Source organism: Canis lupus, chromosome 1 (genome assembly GCF_003254725.2).
Source record: "Canis lupus dingo isolate Sandy chromosome 1, ASM325472v2, whole genome shotgun sequence".
In the NCBI taxonomy this organism is placed as follows: Eukaryota; Metazoa; Chordata; class Mammalia; order Carnivora; family Canidae; genus Canis; species Canis lupus.
In genome coordinates, this window is record NC_064243.1 from 55,418,801 (window position 1) to 55,437,622 (window position 18,822).

General features: G+C 39.8%; 1 protein-coding gene across 20 annotated transcripts in view; it reads left to right on the plus strand.

Annotated features, from left to right (window-relative positions):
- AFDN (afadin, adherens junction formation factor) overlaps nucleotides 1–18,822 on the plus strand; it is a 137,650-nt gene that overhangs the window by 22,257 nt on the left and 96,571 nt on the right. For all 20 annotated transcript variants that reach the window (XM_025422771.3, XM_025422770.3, XM_025422761.3 and 17 more), the window contains exon 2: nucleotides 15,336–15,531. In XM_025422771.3, the coding sequence (XP_025278556.3) occupies nucleotides 15,336–15,531 (196 nt within the window). The remainder of the gene's footprint in view (nucleotides 1–15,335; nucleotides 15,532–18,822) is intronic.

An 18,822-nucleotide genomic window follows, 5' to 3' on the forward strand; every position in this document is an offset into this window, starting at 1 on the left:
ATTAGTGCTGTTAAAAATCCCCCTTAACAACAGGACTTCTTTTTGAAGTCCCTGTACTGATTTATATATCTTACCTTTTTGTTTTTTTTCTTGCCTGGTACTAAGTGACATTCCAGTCTGCTGGGATCATTTGATCATGCCCAGTGAAACAGGAAGTCAGTCGGGAGGTACTGCTTGGCACCAAAGACGCAGTTCAAGATCGTTCGCGATACGGAGGGAGAGAATGTCAAATATGTACACCAAAACAATACTCGCACCCAACAAAGTGTTTAGTTTGTAAAAGCCCAACTCTTAAGACCATAATAGTCTGTCACTACTGTTGCATCCTCTACCCCCAAAATTATTTTGTTTTTAATTTGTTCTTTTCACTTCTGTTGGAGGCCCCTCTCGAGTATCTTGTGTAAGCACTCATGCAATACTACCATAGACAGTTGAGGATATTTTTAATTTAGGTAATTTGCATGAAGTTTTGTTTTTTAATCAAAAGAGGTTGAATGTGAATTCAATTTTTAGTCCACTATGCTATCATACTATATTACTATAGTAAACAGGTACAGATAGAAGCATTCTGATTATAGGAAGCTTCTTTGAATCAGAGTATTTACTTTGATGTGAAATTACTGTAAATAGAGTAAATGATAGTCTGCTAATTTGTGTATACAGTTTGTATGGTGCATTATCCTTGTTCATACTTAGAAAGTCTTTATTTATTTAGGTTTTTGTTTTGTTTTATTTTGCTTTTTTGAGAGAGAGAACATACAGGCGGGGGCAGGACACAGGGGGAGAGAGAGACCTCCCATGCTGAACGGGGAGCCCCACATGGAGCTCCATCCCACAACCCTGAGACCATGACCTGAGTTGAAGAAACCCAAGAGTCAGATGCCTAGCCAACTGAGCCACCCAGGCGCCCCAAAATGCCTTTTTAATATTTCACATATTTAAAAAAAGAATCTCAGTACAGCTTGAAGAAGCAGGTTATAAAAACATGATTTCTTATTTTATATTCTTGGATTTCTTTTTGATATTATATGATATTGAGGCTGAGTTCAGGAACATGGTTATTTTCTTACAGACGACCATTCAGAATTTTGTGTATGTTGATTTGATTACAGTCTTATCATTGGATATGATTTGAACTTTTGCATATTGAATTTCAAAAACAATTGTAAGTGTTGTAAAGTGTCATTTTTTCTATAACGATTACTATTTTGCATTTTTCAGATACTTTTAATATGCGCTCATTTGTTTTTGCTTTTGTATTTTGTTTTGCTAGAGGTGGGATTTCAAACTAGTTCTCATGTAAGTATGAGGGCTTGAGAATGTGCACACAGGAAGTGACTTTTATCATCAAGTGCCTTATTCATGACAGGTGCTTTTACATACCATAAATGATGTAGTAACCACAAAACTCTGTGAAATAGAGTAACCTCTCTGTTTTGTACACAGGGAACAAGAGACCTCAAACATCTTGCCCGGAGCCACATGAGCAATCAGTGAAAATACTGGGGTTTGAACTAATGTCTGGCTATTTCTAAGGCCCTGCCTCTCTCCCTATCTCTCCTCCACACACCTGCTGCTTGCTCAGTGCAAGCCATAGATGCTTGGCCTCTGATGTTCATTATCTATCTACAGAATCTGATTCCTTGAATTTGTCCTAAAGAATCTATATTTTCATGAAACTAGGTTTATGTTATATATAATAGTTTGTAATTGGAATTTATTTTCATATTAAATATTTATTTATTTATTTATTTATTTATTTATTTATTTATTTATTATTTTATTCATTCATTCATGAGAGACAGAGAGAGAGGCAGAGATACAGGCAGAGGGAGAAGCAGGCTCCATGCAGGGAGCCTGATGTGGGACTCGATCCCGGGTCTCCAGGATCACACCCTGAGCCAAAGGCAGACGCTCAACCACTGAGCCACCCAGGCGTCCCCATATTAAACATTTTAATAAGAAAATTTAATAGATGAAATTCATTTATAGCCATCCCTTGCACTTAAAAATTTTCAGAATTTCATTGTTCTTAGTTTTTTGTTGTTTTAGCTATTTTAAAGCAAGTCCTTAAAGCTGACATATTTCTTTTCCTCTACCTCAGTGTATATCTCAAAAAATCTAACCATAATGCAGTACTCCTGCCAACAGTTAACCGTATTTCCTTACTATTTCCTAATATCTAGCCCAAATTCAGATTTCCCTGTCTTTCTGAAAAACTATTTTTACAGTTAATTTATCTGAATCGAGGATCCAGACAAGGTCCACACGCTATGTTTAGTTATCTTATGTCTCTTTAATCTAGAGCATTCTCACCCCTCTCCAACTTGCCTTTTATTTCTTGTCATAGACATGCTGGAAAAAACTGGCTACATTTTCCTGTAGAATATCCCCATTCTGGACTTGCCTTTTTTTGTTTCCAGGGATGGTGGTGGTATTTGACTTGTTTCCATAGCTTTAAGGCCCCTGTGGCTACAGATCCAACTATTTGAGAAGAATGCTTGGGTTGGGAGTGATGTCTGGCCTGTGGCAGCACATGGATGCACAGCAGGAGGGACTCGGCAGCCAAGAACTTGGTGTAGGTTTTATCCTCGTGGATCTCTGCCCAGTCAAGTAGGGGTTACAAAGTAGTGGCTTTCTAATTCTATCATTTCTGTCCCATTGAGTGACTGGCATTTTTCTTTAAAAAAAATACAAACGCATTTTCTGCATCTAAGTTAAGGAAAGCAGAGTTGCTGAGGTCTTTTATTTTCACTGCTTATTGTCAGGCCAAGGAGTTGGTGCCCTAGTTACTTGCAGTGCTGACAGTGATTATGATTTTGTTTTTGGCTTGCTTGGTTTTCTTTACTGTCATGGATGTGAGGATTTTTTTCCCCACTTTTTAAAAAATAAGCTTTTTATTTAAATTCCATTGTAGTTAACATACGGTGTTACATTAGTTCCAGGTATGCAGTGTAGTGATTGAGCAATTCTATACATACTCAGTGCCCATCAGGGTAACCGTACTCTTTTTTTTTTTTTTTTTTTGAAGACTTTATGTTTTTCTTTTTAAAAGTAATCTCTACATCCAGTATGGGGCTTGAACTCACAACCTGGAGACCAAGAGGCATGTACTCTCGGGACTGAGCCAGCAGGCACCCCTTGAAAAATGTCCTTTTTAATCCCTATCCCCAATTTCCCCTATCTCCCCTCCTCCTCTCTGGTCACCATCAGTTCTCCAAAGAGTTAAAGGTCTTGATTTGTTTTTCTCTCTTTTCCTTTGCTTGTTATCTTAAATTCCACATACCAGTGACATCATATAGTATCTATCTTTTCTCTGACTTACCTTGCTTAGCATTATACTCTGTAGCTCCATCCATGTAGTTGCAAAAGGCAAGAATTCATTCTTTATTATGGCCGAATAATACTCTGTTGTGCTTGCATGTACCACTTCTTTCTCATCCACCCATCAGAATGGATACCTGGGCTGCTTCCGTGGTTTGGCTGCTGTACTCATCATGCTCGTGAGGACTTGTCTGTGTTTCTGTCACTGCAGTCATTATTGTTGCTGGCGTTTAGATTTCCTCACATTTGGCCAGGTGCACCTGTTGGTTGACTGGGAAGTTCTTTTGAATGAGCTAGTTAATTTTTGAGAACTCCCTTTTTTTGGCATATCAAGATGTACCAAACTCCTTTTGTCCATTTTCTGACTTACACTTGGATTCAGCCATTTCTCCAAGGAGCTTTGACTCCTTTTAGTGGTGAGTCATATTTAGAGCTCATCATCTAGGTGCTACAGATGCTTACTTTTTACAGCTTGTCTTTTGCTTCAAGGCCTTTGCAATGGAAAGAGCTAGGAAATATTTGTGTGTGTGTGTGTGTGTGTGTGAAAAAGTCCATGAATTTCTTCTGATGCTTCCAATTCAGATTTGACCTTACAGGGTTTTTATTTAATTACTTTGATTTTTAAAAATGTTAATCTCCTTTCTCTTAAATTGAAGATCTTTTTTTATAATTAAATTAACACAATTACTTGTGTGCTTTATCTTGTCATATAGTTCCTGTATTTTACATTATAATGCCAGTATTACTAACAGTAGGACTTCTGAATGAAGATGAATATTTCAATGTGAGATACTTGTCCTTAGAGTCTGGGGATGTAAAGTCAAAAATCACTTGAAAAAAAAATAATTTCTTCTGTATGGTAATATAACCAACCTGATATATTGTTAGACATTAATTTCAATTTATTTGAAGTTTTTAGGTATTATTTTGTGTGAAAATTTAATTTTTATTATTTAAAATAATCCCAGGGTTTCAAAGTTGAAACTGTTTAATCACTTGCATTTGGAAAGGCTTTGCTTCCATGTTATTACATTTTGGTATATCCACTCAAGGAAAGATTCCTTTTGCAGATGTGATCAAGTACATTTGTGTGTGTATGTGTGTATGTGTGTGTGTGTGTGTGTGTGTGTTTCCTACCCTTTCATGTAAAAGATGCCTGTTGTGCATAGTGTCACACTCCTCACTTTTTTCCAGCTAACTGTATCTTGTGCATCATGCTGCATCACAGGGTAAAAACTTTTCCTCATTCCTGCCAGTAGCAGCATTTTATTCTGTTATCTGAAAGTACCAGAGTTTATTCTGCTCATGCCCTTTGCTGGATCATTTCTACACTTGTGCTGTTTTTGACTGTGCTATAGTGAGTCATTTTGCATAAAGCATTTCACATTCGCATCTCTGGGTAGATCCACAAAAGTCAGATTGCTCTGTCAAAATGTACATGTGTATCTAATTTTGCCAAATATTGCCAAATTCTCCTTGGGTATGTACTTTTCTTTGGTACTATTCAAACTGGGTATGTACTTTTTTTTTTTTGGCACTATTCAAACTAGAGTGTTGTCAGAATTTCAGATTTTTACCACTGTGATTGTTGAGAAATGGCATTTTACTGTTATCTTTATTTGAAGTCATTTTATCATTGATGAGATTGTTCATCCTTTTTTTAGACTTGAGTCCTATTTACCTCTTTTCTGAGCTGTCTGTTGAGCTTCTTGAGGTTCTTTGGCCCCCTTTTCAGTGAGTTATTGGTGTTTTTCTTCTCAAATTTTAGGAACTCTATTATTATTTATTTATTTATGGGGGGGGTGGCACAGGGAACGGTTTATTCTCACAGCCAAGCAAAGGATGAGGCCCACAGTTTGGTGGCAGCAGAGGTGGCCACTGGCCATGGAGCAGCCATGGGGTATCATTAGTGGTGGCAGCTGGTTCTTGAGCGGAGCTGGCAGCCTTAGGCCCACTGGCTCCCGTTCCTCCGTGGCTGGTGCTTCACCAGGGCTGGGGTAGGGGTGGGCTGGGAGGGAAGGGGCATCGGATCGGTCCAGCGGGAAATCTCATCCAGGAGCCATTCAGCACCAGGCAGGAGGTTCTCGCCGGTGTGGGCACCACAGCCCTGGATATGCTGGGGCGTCTGGACTTAGCTGCGAAGCCTCAGGGACAGCGTCAGAGGTCAGTGGTCCGGGCAGCCCCTGCTGGGTGGCGACTGGAGGGGGGCTTGCTCTGGCCTTGCTGGCCTCTGCAGCAGCCAATGTGCAGAGGGTGGTCGGCTTGGCCCACCTCCCAGTGAGGCCCTCTGTGCTCTGGTAGCAGCTCCGCGGGCAAGGTGCTCACACCCTGGCTGCTCAGCTTGATCCTTGGTCCTCTGGGCCCTTTCCTTTCAAGCCCTGCATCAGGGATGTCTTCCCCATTGAACTTCTTGAGGGGTTGTTTGTTTGCCAGCACGTTCCAGGCTGAGCATGAGTGCTCACAGCTCCCACTCTTTCTGATTCATTTTCAGAATATGGTCAGAAGCCCCATGGTCCCAGTAACCACCTAGGAACTCTTTTTCTGTATTAGAGAGATTGTATTTCTTTTTCTGTTTTTTTCCCTAGTGTGTCACTTGTCTTTACACTTGTGCTTTTCTTTTCTCCAAATGGAAATTTATATAGTCGGATTTGTTCATGTTGTTTATGTGCTCTGCGATCTACATTTATATTTTAGGATATAATTTTTAAAATATAGATTTCCATAAAGATGTTTATTACACAATAAAAACTTCAGAAGCAGCATGTGACCTGAATGTGTGGACACGGTGGAAAGGTGAACTTTGAAACTATTCATAGAAATGTTCTCCATAGCTGTGGCCAGACTGCAGGGGAAACTGGCGTGGGGTTAGGGAAGCTGTGTAATCCTGTTCAAAGGAACCATCATGGCTCAGTGGATAAAACGAGGGCATTTCGTGTGTGCTCACGTCTGAGAGAGAGTAGGGTTACCAGGTTTGTAGATCAAGGAAGTGCATCAACCATAATGTATCTGAACTTCATCGAGGAATTCAGCAACTTCTTTCATCATATTCTTGTGTTTGTGACCTGGGTCTCAGTACAGTTAGATGAATGAGGAACTAGTTGTACTCAAAGGCTGTTTAACAGATTAGCATCAAGCTGGAGAAATGTTATTAGTTGGTAACTAACATGCAAATGACTCAAGAACTTAAACTTTACTGGAATCTCATGAGAATCAGCAATATTAGGTGGTAACCGAAAAGCTAATGTAACCTTAACTTGAGTTAATTACAGGTGTCGTGTTAGAACCTGTTAGCAATATACTTAGAGTTGATCAGAACTACACATTCGGAGTTTTGTGATCAGTTCTGGAAACGGTGTCAGGCCGGGTGGATAGAACACAGATGTGTTTAAGAGGGAAGTGAGCAAAATAGTAAGTGATTTTGGAATTTTGTCACAGGAAAGAGAACAGTTGGAGGAACTAGAATTAGAATGCCATTCTGGAGAGGGACTAGACTTGCTCTAAATCCGCAGTTCTCCACAGGGACAGTTTTCTCTCCTGGAGGATCTATGCAAATGTCTAGAGACGTTTTTTGGTTTTTGCAGCTTTGGTGGGTGCTGCTGGCATCTGGGCTGTAGAGGCCAGGGGTGTTCTCGGGCATCCCACAGTAAAGTGATCCCTTCCCAATGTCACAGTGCTGAGGCCAGAATACCCTTTCTCGGACTAAATTGCTTAACTGTCACCTGTAGTGAGATAAAGAATTGCATTTTACCTTGTAGCCTGGGGCATACACAGGAAAAAACTGGAATTAAAATTTCATGAGCCGGTACTTGCCCCGTTTCCTTACCCAGAGTGCATTGTACCCAGTAGAAATCTATTCTACTGTATACTGTTTGATTAATAAATGGAAAAAAAATGGTCATTCATAAGCCATGGTTAAATATAGGCCTAAATAATACCAAAGGGTAAAGCTATAGGAGGTGAATTTTGCTTTTGTATAAAACCATACTTTCATGCTATTGAGCTATACAAAGAAAGAATGTACTACATGGCCAGTGAGTTTGCCATCACTGGAGTTGTCATAGGGGCTTCTTAACTTGAGGTCCGTGAATGGACATGATGGAGTCTTTGAACATGGATGAGAAGATAATTACATCTTTATTTTTGGTAAATAAATATTTATTAAACCTCTAACTGTAATTATCATTTTCTTCACTTAGGAGTTTATATTCATATCTACTCAGAATTGTGTGAATCTACTTATTTAGTATGTTAATAAAGAAGCACTAATTTTTGCTAGGTAATGATTTTTTAAAAATATTTAAATAATTATGTTTTATTTATTTATTTTTAAAAGATTATATTTATTTATTCATGAGAGACACACAGAGGCAGAGACATAGGAGGCAGAGGGCGAAGCAGGCTCCACGCAGGGAGCCCAATGTGGGACTCAATCCCAGGACTCCCAAGATCATGCCCTGCGCTGAAGGCAGGTGCTAAACCGCTGAGCCACTCAGGCATCCCTAATAATTGTGTATTAATGTAATTGTTTCTTTGTAAAATCTTTTGTATTTTATTTGATCCATTTAAAATTTTGATTCTGAGAACAGGTTGATGGGCTTTATTAGACTTCCGAAGGATCCGTGGCAAAATTGATTAGGACTTCTGCACTAGATAGGTGGCTTTTAGGGTTGTTTTTGTATATCTCTTAGGCAAATATATTTAAATATTATAATAGAAATATAGACATAATCTTTGATCATAAATGTGACAATGGCTCTTTTGTCATGTGGATTTAATGTATTCTTTAATTGATCATCTTTCAAATCCCCAATATATGTATGTGTGGTAGCTAGTCAAATAGAGACTTAAAAAAATTCTAAGACTACCATGGGGGCAAACTTTCACTTTTTGATCCCCCTCCCCAATGCTGATGTAGGAATTAGGTAGATTTCTGATTGCAGTAGAGTCTAGCAGCAGAACACGGTTTACCTTGCTGTGAAAGTAGACAGCTCACAAATGTTTAGCCACTGTGAGCAGATAGTTGTTTAGTAGACACTGTTGGCAGTTATAACTGAGGTACTTAAAATAATATGTTGGCTTATTGGTTTTCACAGTAGGTTGTGTTTTCTGGAGGAGAACTGTTTTATTTCTAATGTTCAGAGGTGTTTGTACCGGCTGGGATTTGTTAAGAGTTTGTAAAAGGGGATATGTGTTTATGTTCTCTTTGTGGGCTGTGTGTGTGTGTTTTAGTCCAGAAAATTTGCTTTTCACCTGAAAGATGACTTTTCCCCCATTTCAATAAACTTTGTCTTAACTAGTGAACTAGCATCAAGATGTTAGAAGTAAAAGTAGTTGGCTTGCACTGAACAGGTGTACACTGTGATGTGTTAGAAATCATACCTTTCAGACAAAAAAATATTTGATGGAATAATTTTTTTATAAAAACCAAATACAGGGATCCCTGGGTGGCGCAGCAGTTCGGCGCCTGCCTTTGGCCCAGGGCGCGATCCTGGAGACCCGGGATCGAATCCCACATCAGGCTCCTGGTGCATGGAGCCTGCTTCTCCCTCTGCCTGTGTCTCTGCCTCTCTGTCTCTCTATCTGTGTGTGACTATCATAAATAAATTAAAAAAAATTTAAAAAAAACAAATACACATATGCAGGTATAAAGTCTTTTCCTGGATGACGATTGCTGGGTCAGGGAGTAGTTGCTCTCTTATAATCCGATGCCAGTTTACATTCCTACCCTCAGAGTAACAGTGCCCTGTGGGAGTCCTTTCTCACAGAGGAGAAAACAGGTTCTGGAATGTTGAGCTACCTCATGATAGAGATGGGATTACAAGTGAAGAGAGGAAACTCTCTCTCTCTCTCTTTTTTTTTTTTTTAGATTTTATTTGCTTGAGAAAATGTGATAAGCAGACCTGGCCTCCCAAGTGGGGATCCCACTGCAGGGCTCAATCCAGGACCCTGAGGATGACCTGAGCCTAAGGCAGATGCTTCACTGCTTCACCGACTGAGCCACCCAGGCACCCAGAGAGGAAACTCTTAATCTGTACTCTATAGTTATCTGAAAGGTAGTTCAATATAAAACAAACCCATTTACTTAGATTTTAGAGAAACCTCTTAAGGTGCCATTTACAAGGTACTATAATATTGTTATTAGAAACAAAATAGGGGCTCCTGGCTGGCTCAGTGGGTAGAGCATGCAACCCTTGATCTCAGGGTTTTAAATTAGAGCCCCACATTGCGTGTAGAGATTACTTAAAATCTTTTAAAAAATAAAACAGACAAGTAAATTAAAAGGAGACTCTTAAATACAGAGAACAAACTGGTGGTTGCAGGGAAGGGGGTGGGTGGGTGAACAAGTGAAGGGGAGTAAGAGGACACTTGTGCTGAGTACTGAGAAATCTATGGAATTGTCGAATCCTTGAATTATACACCTGAAACTAAATAGCACTGTGTGTTGATGATACTTGATAATAAATATATAATTTCTTAAAAAAGAACCATGGGGTTTCTTAGGAGCTCCCCACCCATAGGAATGGGGAGCAGGTGGGAAGAGTAGGGAAAGGACCCCTTGGTAATAATGAGTGCCATGGGAAGATTAAGTGTGAGCCTGAGGAGGACATTGTACAGTTATGTACCTAAGCTTGCCAGGGTATCATTTCTCCTGTGAAAGTTTTAGATAATGCATATTATTTTAAAGAGTATCCTTGAAGTACTAGTGTTTAAGAAACAGTCTTTATACAAGTAAGATTCCAAAAACCCATATTCAAGTATTTTTTTTCATTTTCTACCTAAACTATTAACAGTCAAATGACTGTTGTCCATTTGATTGATTTATGTACTAATAATGTGTGTGTGTCTTTAGAGGCATAGCTGTATTTTTTCTTAACGTTTTGCACCTACTTTTGGAGGCACGAGCATTAGAAATAAATTATGTGTGTGATAAAGTGGTGTGCTCTGTCCACAGCCCTTTTTGCCATGGGGAGTTGGACGATTACCTGTTACAGTTGGTGTTGCTTTGCTGCAGGCTAGGGAATGGCTTCACATAAATGCTGGACATGAGGAGAAGAAAAATGGATTAGTATGGTCGACCTATTTAGCTTTAGAACAAATGGTTCTGAGCAGCGTGAGCAAAAAGGAGATTTGAGGTTGCACTGGTGAGTTTTTACTGGTTTGGAGAGGGCTGATTATCAGTTTTATTAATAAGATACTGATAAAATATTTAAAAATGAATTTCCACCTTTAATCCTTTGTTCTTTGCATTGGCTCTTCAGTAATTTATAATACAGCCTTCTGTGGTTTGGGTTTTTTGTTGTTGTTTTGGGTCTGTTACATTCTTTCTGGTAAGTATTAGCATAATTTTGTTTTGGAGTTGTCATTAAATCCACCCCAAGTAGTGTTCCATTTCTTTTGTTACAATCCTTGTGATGTTATTTCTCAGGGAGAAGTTTATGCAAAGGTGAATATATACCTTTAGGAAAGAAAGAAACTTGTTTTCTTGTCAGGAGGCATAACCCTTAAGAGAAGGAAACAGGTGCCTCTCACTCAGGTTATTGCCCTTGGCACATGGAGCAGGACTGTGCTGATTACAGAGGTTTCAGGCAGTTAGCCGCTGGCTTCCCTGCTCCTGGTCCTGAAAATAGGCTGCTAGCAAGTAGGTACTTCATTTTGATACTGGAGGACATTGCAACAGTGTTTTTTCATTTAAATACTATTATCTCTTGGATATTTGTATAAGGACTTTTTTACGGAAACATTGGTCTTTGTAAAATTATAATTGTATTGGCTGCAACGAACACTATCAGCATATTAGCCCTATTATTGGAACTTCACGGCCACTTATTACAGATTTAAAGTTTTGTTCCAGAGTTCTTATCAGTTGAGAACAGACAAACCACAGCTGAAAGAATTGGATATGGTTATTGGAAGTTTTGACTCAAATTTGTTTTTATTTTTATGTGGGAAGCATTATATCAGAGACTGTGGGAGGGTCTAGAACAATGAATAAGAGGCTCCCTCAGGAAAGGTGCCGTCTAGCGGGAGCTCTAATTGCTAGTTCTTTATATAGTTTACTCTTCAAAACAAGCTTATTTTCATTTTATAATTAAGGAAATTGGAGCTCACATGTGTGTGAGAGAGCTCTCTCAGGGATAAATGCCAGCTTACCTCTGCCGTGCTGCAAATGCCAGGTGTCTGCCCCGTGCACCGGGCGGGCTGGCAGGTCACAGGCTGAGATGGGAGTGAAGCAGGTGCTGCTCAGGGTCCGAGCCTGGCCTCCGATGCCAAAGTGAGCTTTAGTAATACTCGGATCCAAATGCCACCGCTGTCTAGGCAGTGACTGCAGCAAGTCGTTGACAGCACTGCGTGCAAAATTCTTTATCTTCACTGTTTCTTCTGGGACGACTCTTGTACCTGTTGTAAAGAAAAGGAAGGAAGTCATCCCAGACTTTTCTAGATGAGGAAGTGACTTGAAGGGGCTGCAGAGCATGGTGATTTAACACTTGAGGTTTCAAGGGACAGCTAATGCTGGCTGCATCTGGGTCCTGCTCCTCGGCGGGCTGTGTGATTGTAGTTAAATCAGACTTAATACTAACTCTGTGGACCTTCTTTAACCCTTTGTGAGGTAGGAATGATAATAGTACTTATTTCGTGTTTAAGAAATTAAATGCTGAACTTTTAGTATCTGGCACATAGTAGCCTTTAATACATGTTGGCTGTTAATATTATTGTTTGTAGGGTCATCACGCACAGAATTTTTAGGTTCACAACTTGATCTTATCAATCTTCTCAGGTCTGATAAAATTCTGTAGATTGGGGCACCTGGGTGGCTCAGTGGTTGAGCCTCTCTGCCTTTGCCTCAGGTCGTGATCCTGGGGTTCTGGGATCAAGTCCTGCATTGGGCTCCCAATAGGGAGCCTGCTTCTCCCTCTGCCTATGTCTCTGCCCCTCTCTCAGTGTCTCTCATGAATAAATAAAGAAAATCTTTAAAAAAATATTCTGTGGACTTAGTCACGCAGGCCAAAACTTATATTTGGCAGAATAAACACAATGCTAGTTTATTAAGGTATTATTCTAGTAATAGGTACACTCAGGTATTCTGTGTGGTATTGAGGTAACCAAACTAAGTTAATATTTATTATCATTTATCTAGTACAAATGAATTCAAAGGTAATTTTAATAGTCTACTTTGTTGAGGCTTGGTGTAGAACCTCGAGATTTGTTTCTTTAAAAACATCAACAGAGATATTGTTAGTTCTCTGTAGACACAAGAGCTGTTGCTTGCTGGATCTCTACCCTTGGGTTTACTCTTTTTTTTTTTCTTTTTACCTCGGCATTTTATGTGAGATCAGTAGCTGAACCACATTAATAATGGGGATTTTGTGTATTTAGTTTCTTCTTACAAACGGTAGTCATCTCTGTGTAAGGGAATTTCATGAGGGCAGTTGAGGGATCTTCCCCTTCCCATGCTTGCCTTAACCACATTCATTCACGATCACTTCCTTTGTGTTCTTGCCAAGTTGGGCATTCCTTCCCAGATCTTTGATTTCTGGTCATTTGGAGGTATTTGTGGACAGTCATCAGAGAAAGTGGTACGTTTGTGTCTTTGGAATCCATAGGCACATCTAACTGTTTTATTCTTGTCACAAATGATGTGAAACTACTCTTAGCAAAATGATCGAGTGGGAGGTTAATTTGCCTTTTTGGTTTAACTTCCATAAAGCATGAGCCATGGGAGGAGCCAGGGTAGTTTTGCCAATTAACATTTGGAACTGTAAGGTGTAATCTAAAGATGATTTCAGAGCGTGGTGATGATGAAAGTATCAGAGCCTGGGATGAAACTATGACTCCCATAATAAACACTTAAATATATGTAACTAAACATATAGAGTAGTTCCTGTTTCCTACCGTAGCCTGAGGAGGTGGTGGATAGAGAGAGCACCCCCTGAGGTGGGAGCATAGAAGGGCCTGGAGAGGGCACGGCCCGCCAGAGCAGTGCTGGGGAAGCCCTGTAGGGGAAAGGAAAGTAAGTGGTTGGTGCCTAGTAGCTATTATTAATATTCACTAGTGCTTACATGCACATTTACAGCTGAGGAGCATTTTTCACGTGCGTTGTTACTTTATGGAGCTTTGGGGGTTGCCAGACTAATACTGTAGATAAACGTTTAAAAAGGATGTTGTTTAACTTTGCTGCTTGACCTAGGCTGAACAAGACAGCTTATATAGTTTTGAGAGAGCAAAGCAGGACTACTAATATGCTCCCATTCTGCTAACTCAAAGCTTTTTTCACTCACCCCCATAATCAATGGTCCTACTTCAACCCAAGATCTGTGGCTCGATGGTATTTTTTTAAAAAATATTTTATTTATTTATTCATGAGAGAGGGGGGGGGAGGGGCAGAGACACAGGCAGAGGGAGAAGCAGGCTCCATGCAGGGAGCCCGATGCGGGACTCCATCCCAGGTCTCCAGGATCACACCCTGAGCTGCAGGCGGCGCTAAACCGCTATGCCACCGGGGCTGCCCTTGATGGTATTTTTTAATACACATGCTCACGTACTCTGTATTTTCCGTGGGGTAATGGGAAATGGGTAGGACAGACTGCCTAGTGGTCGTAGAAGTTTTTGAGCAAACACAGTAAAGCTTTGGGGCTAGAAATGTCTTGTCGTCTCATTTTCTATTTTAATTTTATATAGCTTATGCAGTTACCCAAATTCTAATATCCCATAACTATTATAATTATTAGGTTATAATTGTTAGCGAAGACTAAGCAAATAGATTGGGAAGAAGTAGAGAAAAGCTTACCTGTGATGGCCTTTGAGCCCATAGAAAAAGCCATCTCTGGAGTAAAGCTAAGGACTGACATTTTCTCACTTAACTTTTAACACAAATTTGGATGGATTCTAGGTGTATATTGAAGATGGGATAGATTTGATGTGCTAGCATGGAGGGTGAGAAGAGGGGAGAACCGATGAGCCATTGGCCTTTGGTAGTGTAGGGGCAGTGAGGGTGGCCAAATAGTTAGAAATGCTCCTGGGAATCTCGTTGAGAGCTGTGCTTTTTTGTGTTCTGGGAAGTAAGAGGGTACAAAGGAGCTCTCGACCTTTCCCCCTGACACCCCAAGGGAAGGTGTAACCCACCAAACAAGAACCAGGTTCTCTCTGATGCAGTGGTTCATCCTGTGGAATATGGACCGCTGAGTTATGGTTGTAGCAGAAGGCCTGGAAGCTCATGCAACTTTCACCCTACTGACTGCATTCTGATAACGAAACAGGGACACAAGGAAATAACAGGAAAGAGCGTCCCATAGTTGCATGGGCTTCAGTCTGTCTTTGCTTGTAAGACCATTGAGAAAAAAGTCTTAAGTTGTGTTCATTGATTTTGGGCAAGTAGTTCATATTAAAATCAGCCACCATTATATTCTGCAAAAGTTAGGAGTTTCCATTTATTCACATTCATGATAGATCTGGGCTAATGCTGGCCCTGTGGTTCTAGAGTAGTCTCTTCATTGAGGCTTTATGATCTCAGGGCTGGGTAGGACCTCAGGGACCTGTAGGTGTGGACTTTGGGGACCAGTGGGTCTGGGTTTTAACTCTGGATTTGCCACATAACTACCCAAGCGACGTACTTAAACTTTGTGATTTAATGGCCAAATCTTGAAAATAGGATTTAGTAATAAATCTACCTTACTGGGCCATTATGAGTACATAGTAAAATTTAGCATGTCAAGGTGTGCCTGGTACTTGCTGGAGACTCATTAAAATTAGCTGTTACTAACATCAGCTACTCTGCAGCCATTGTCTTGGATGTGAGATGAGTAAGGCAAAAGCTATAAATAATTTGTTCCCAGTCACATAATTAAATTTGAGGACTCAAAAGCCATGTCTCTCAGTTTCCATCTCAGATGTTTATGGTAATGAAACATTTTTTTAAAGTGATGGATAGCTCTTTTTCATTTATTATTGTTGTAATAAGTGAATCTTTTTAGAATGTTATTTTTCCAAAAATCTATCTTTTTGTTTTCTTTTAGGATTTGGAGTTCCATGGAGTGATGAGATTTTATTTTCAAGATAAAGCTGCTGGAAACTTTGCAACAAAATGTATTCGGGTCTCTAGTACTGCCACCACTCAAGATGTGATCGAGACGCTGGCAGAGAAATTCCGGCCTGACATGCGGATGCTGTCGTCCCCCAAGTACTCCCTCTACGAAGTGCATGTCAGTGGAGGTCCGTGCGTCCCTGCTTGTGTAGATAGCTCCCAAAACACCCATTTGTCCAGAGGGCAGTGCAGTGATAGCACTGCTCTCCCGAGGGTCCTTCTCTTTTTGGAGGGGCTGGGGGGCACATGGCAGGCGGGCAGAGCATTTGCGGGTCTGGTAAGTGTTCTTGTGAGATCCCAGCACACACGCTGTGGGAAGTTAGAATGAATAATGTCAGTTCTACACAGTCTGGTTTCTTCAGCAATAAGGTGGTGACATTTCTTCGTTAAAATTAGCCAACAGACCTAGGTGTCGTGTACACACTGCTGAGGCATACGGTATGCCACTTGCTTTGGGAAGAATAGTTCACATAACTCATGTGTAGATTGTGATGTTACAATTAACTTTAACCCAGTTAAATATTATGTCATCAGTCTTAAAAAACGCGTATTTTCTAATGTGAGACAGTATGTTTTTATTATTCTTTGGGAATAATTAGGGGAGGAAACTGTCTTATGTAGTTAGTAATTTTTACTTGTTTTTAATGTTTGAAATTTCTGAAAATATCCTGTGGATCTATGTCAAATAGCAATTCTAAGTTGGACTGACTAGAAATGTAGACATTTCTAAGTTTTTTTTCATGAGTGCGTTGGATATATCAAGTCACCTATAAAAAAATACAAATCTCAATTAATGAAGCAAATAAAGGATTATATTAACAGCCCAAACCAAATTTTAATACCTGTTCAATTCCATCCCCAAATCCTTTTTGAACATAAGTTATTTATTTGTCTTGACTTCAGAATTACAGCTTTCCGTGTACCTTTGAAATTGGGTGAACAGTTTTGTACTGTTTGGAATCTGTATATGACCACACATCATTTTCCCTGCTAGAATATGAGATGGGCCCACACTCGTTATTACTGCTAACGTCATGAGGGTATCCCACTACATCGATAATACAAAAACTAGATTTGACAACAGAGGATACACTCTGGATAGTTTTTCTGAAGTTGAGTTTTTCCTTTACCTCAAAATCAGTATAACCAGGTTATCAAGAATAAAATGTTCTTCACACCTTTTTGCGTTTTCACTTTTCGATCATTTGAAAACCACCAAATGAAGATTGGAATTTGAGATCTGAAAGTGGAATGATATTGATATTTTTTTAAAAAAAGTTTTCTTTTAATTTCCTTAAATTAAAAAGTAAAACGTATTACTTGTAAGGAGGTGAAAATACAATAAAGGTGTGCAGAGAAAAGGGAGGAGGGCTTGCTCACAACCCTGAACTGAGTGGCAAGGACCGTCTGGCTCTGTCTGTGCTTAGCAGAGTGGCTTCCACAAGGGCCGTCCTCCATGTACAAGGACACATGGACAAGGGTCATGAAGCCCTCAGGGTGTCACCTCTGGGCCAGAGGACATACTTAACAGTTCATGTTACTGAGTAGTTTGATTCAGACAAGTTAGTAAGTGTTTATGCACTAACAACATGATAGATGTTTGACAAAATAGTATACATAAAAGGAAAGGAAAACTAACATTTTCATCCCTGATGGGTGTGTGTGCCTCTTGGGCCCTGCACAGCTCCTAGATTAGAGTTGGGGCCCTCACTTCCTATCTGTGAGTTTAGGGGCGGTGCTGCTTGTTTTGTACAGCACCATGGAAATCTCAGGTTGACACTGATGTGATACAGGCAGAAGTGGTGGTGCAGTCTGGTGTGGACTAGGGGCTTCCTGGAGCTAGCAGTTTCTGCGGCTTCTGCCAGAGGTAACTTTTTTCCCTGAAAATTTAAAGTGCTTCTGAGTGAGTGTTCAGGGACCTCAGCACGTGCTTGTAGAGCTTTGCTCCGGTGGGCTGAATCCCAGGCCCCAACCCACATTTCCACCACCAGGGAAACTCCACTCTTGCCCTTTCTGTATATTAGGATCCTTTGTGTGAAATCAATTGGGAAAATAAAAAGGAGTCTGCTGTTAAAAAAAAATATATATATATTTATATATGTATATGTATATGTATATATATGTATATGTATATATATGTATGTTTATATGAACCACTAAGGCAGAAAGATATCTTAAAGTTATAAAGTTGTGTAGGACCTTGACTGTATTTATATTTTAATAGTTAGGCTCACATGCTTTAGAATAGCTACCTCACCCTTGTTTTTATTTTACTTTCATAATTTAGACTTTCTTGTTCTTAAAATTAGTTCTCTAAAAAATATACTATAACGGATTTCAATCTAGTACAAATTTTGCAACAACAAGAACTTGGTAATTTTGGTTTGTAGCAGGAATTTCAGATTTCTTCATTCAGTCCCTAACTTATTGCTCTAATTTTCATTTCTCATATTTTCAGTTCATAAAATAATAAATTAGAATTTGTTTTTCCTATATACTTAAAATTAACATTACTGTTTATATAGAGTATTTACTGAAAGCCTGTGTAAGTTTATCTTTTGTTTATCTTTTAAATTTATCCTGTTAACTCCTGTTTCCTTTGCCGCTGGTCTCTGCCTCCTGTGTGTGCTCCCCCCATTGTAGCACATCCTATATACAGTTACATGGATAATCTTTGCTGACTATAGGCTTCTAATAGATGGTCAGGGTGAGCCTAGCCCTTGGGGAGCCCCCTCCGTAGACTGCAGGGTCTTGATCAGTGTGCTTTGAGGTGTGTTAGATATCTAGCAGGCAGGGAAGGAATACTCCAAACCTAGCACTTTATTCTTTTTTTTTTATTTTTTATTTTTTTAAATTTTTATAATAAATTTATTTTTTATTGGTGTTCAATTTACCAACATACAGAATAACACCCAGTGCTCATCCCGTCAAGTGTCCCCCTCAGTGCGCGTCACCCATTCACCCCCACCCCCCGCCCTCCTCCCCTTCCACCACCCCTAGTTCGTTTCCCAGAGTTAGGAGTCTCTATGTTCTGTCTCCCTTTCTGATATTTCCCATACATTTCTTCTCCCTTCCCTTATATTCCCTTTCACTATTATTTATATTCCCCAAATGAATGAGAACATACAATGTTTGTCTAGCACTTTATTCTAATGAAGAGATGGGATGGTGGTAGTTTCATGGTGGAAGGCACTGTGAGGGCTGGGCCTGGTGAGTTTGAGAGACAGGGATTAGATGCACAGAGACACAAAGAAGGGTACAGCTGTCACATACACAGACACAGGTCAACAGGTCTCCTGTGTGAATGCTGTTCTCTTATTTTCCAGTTGCCTATATGAGATAATTTGATTTACAGAATTAGGCTTATAGCAAAGACCTATATATATTTTTCTCTAGTTTGTGTATATTTCTCCTGTTCT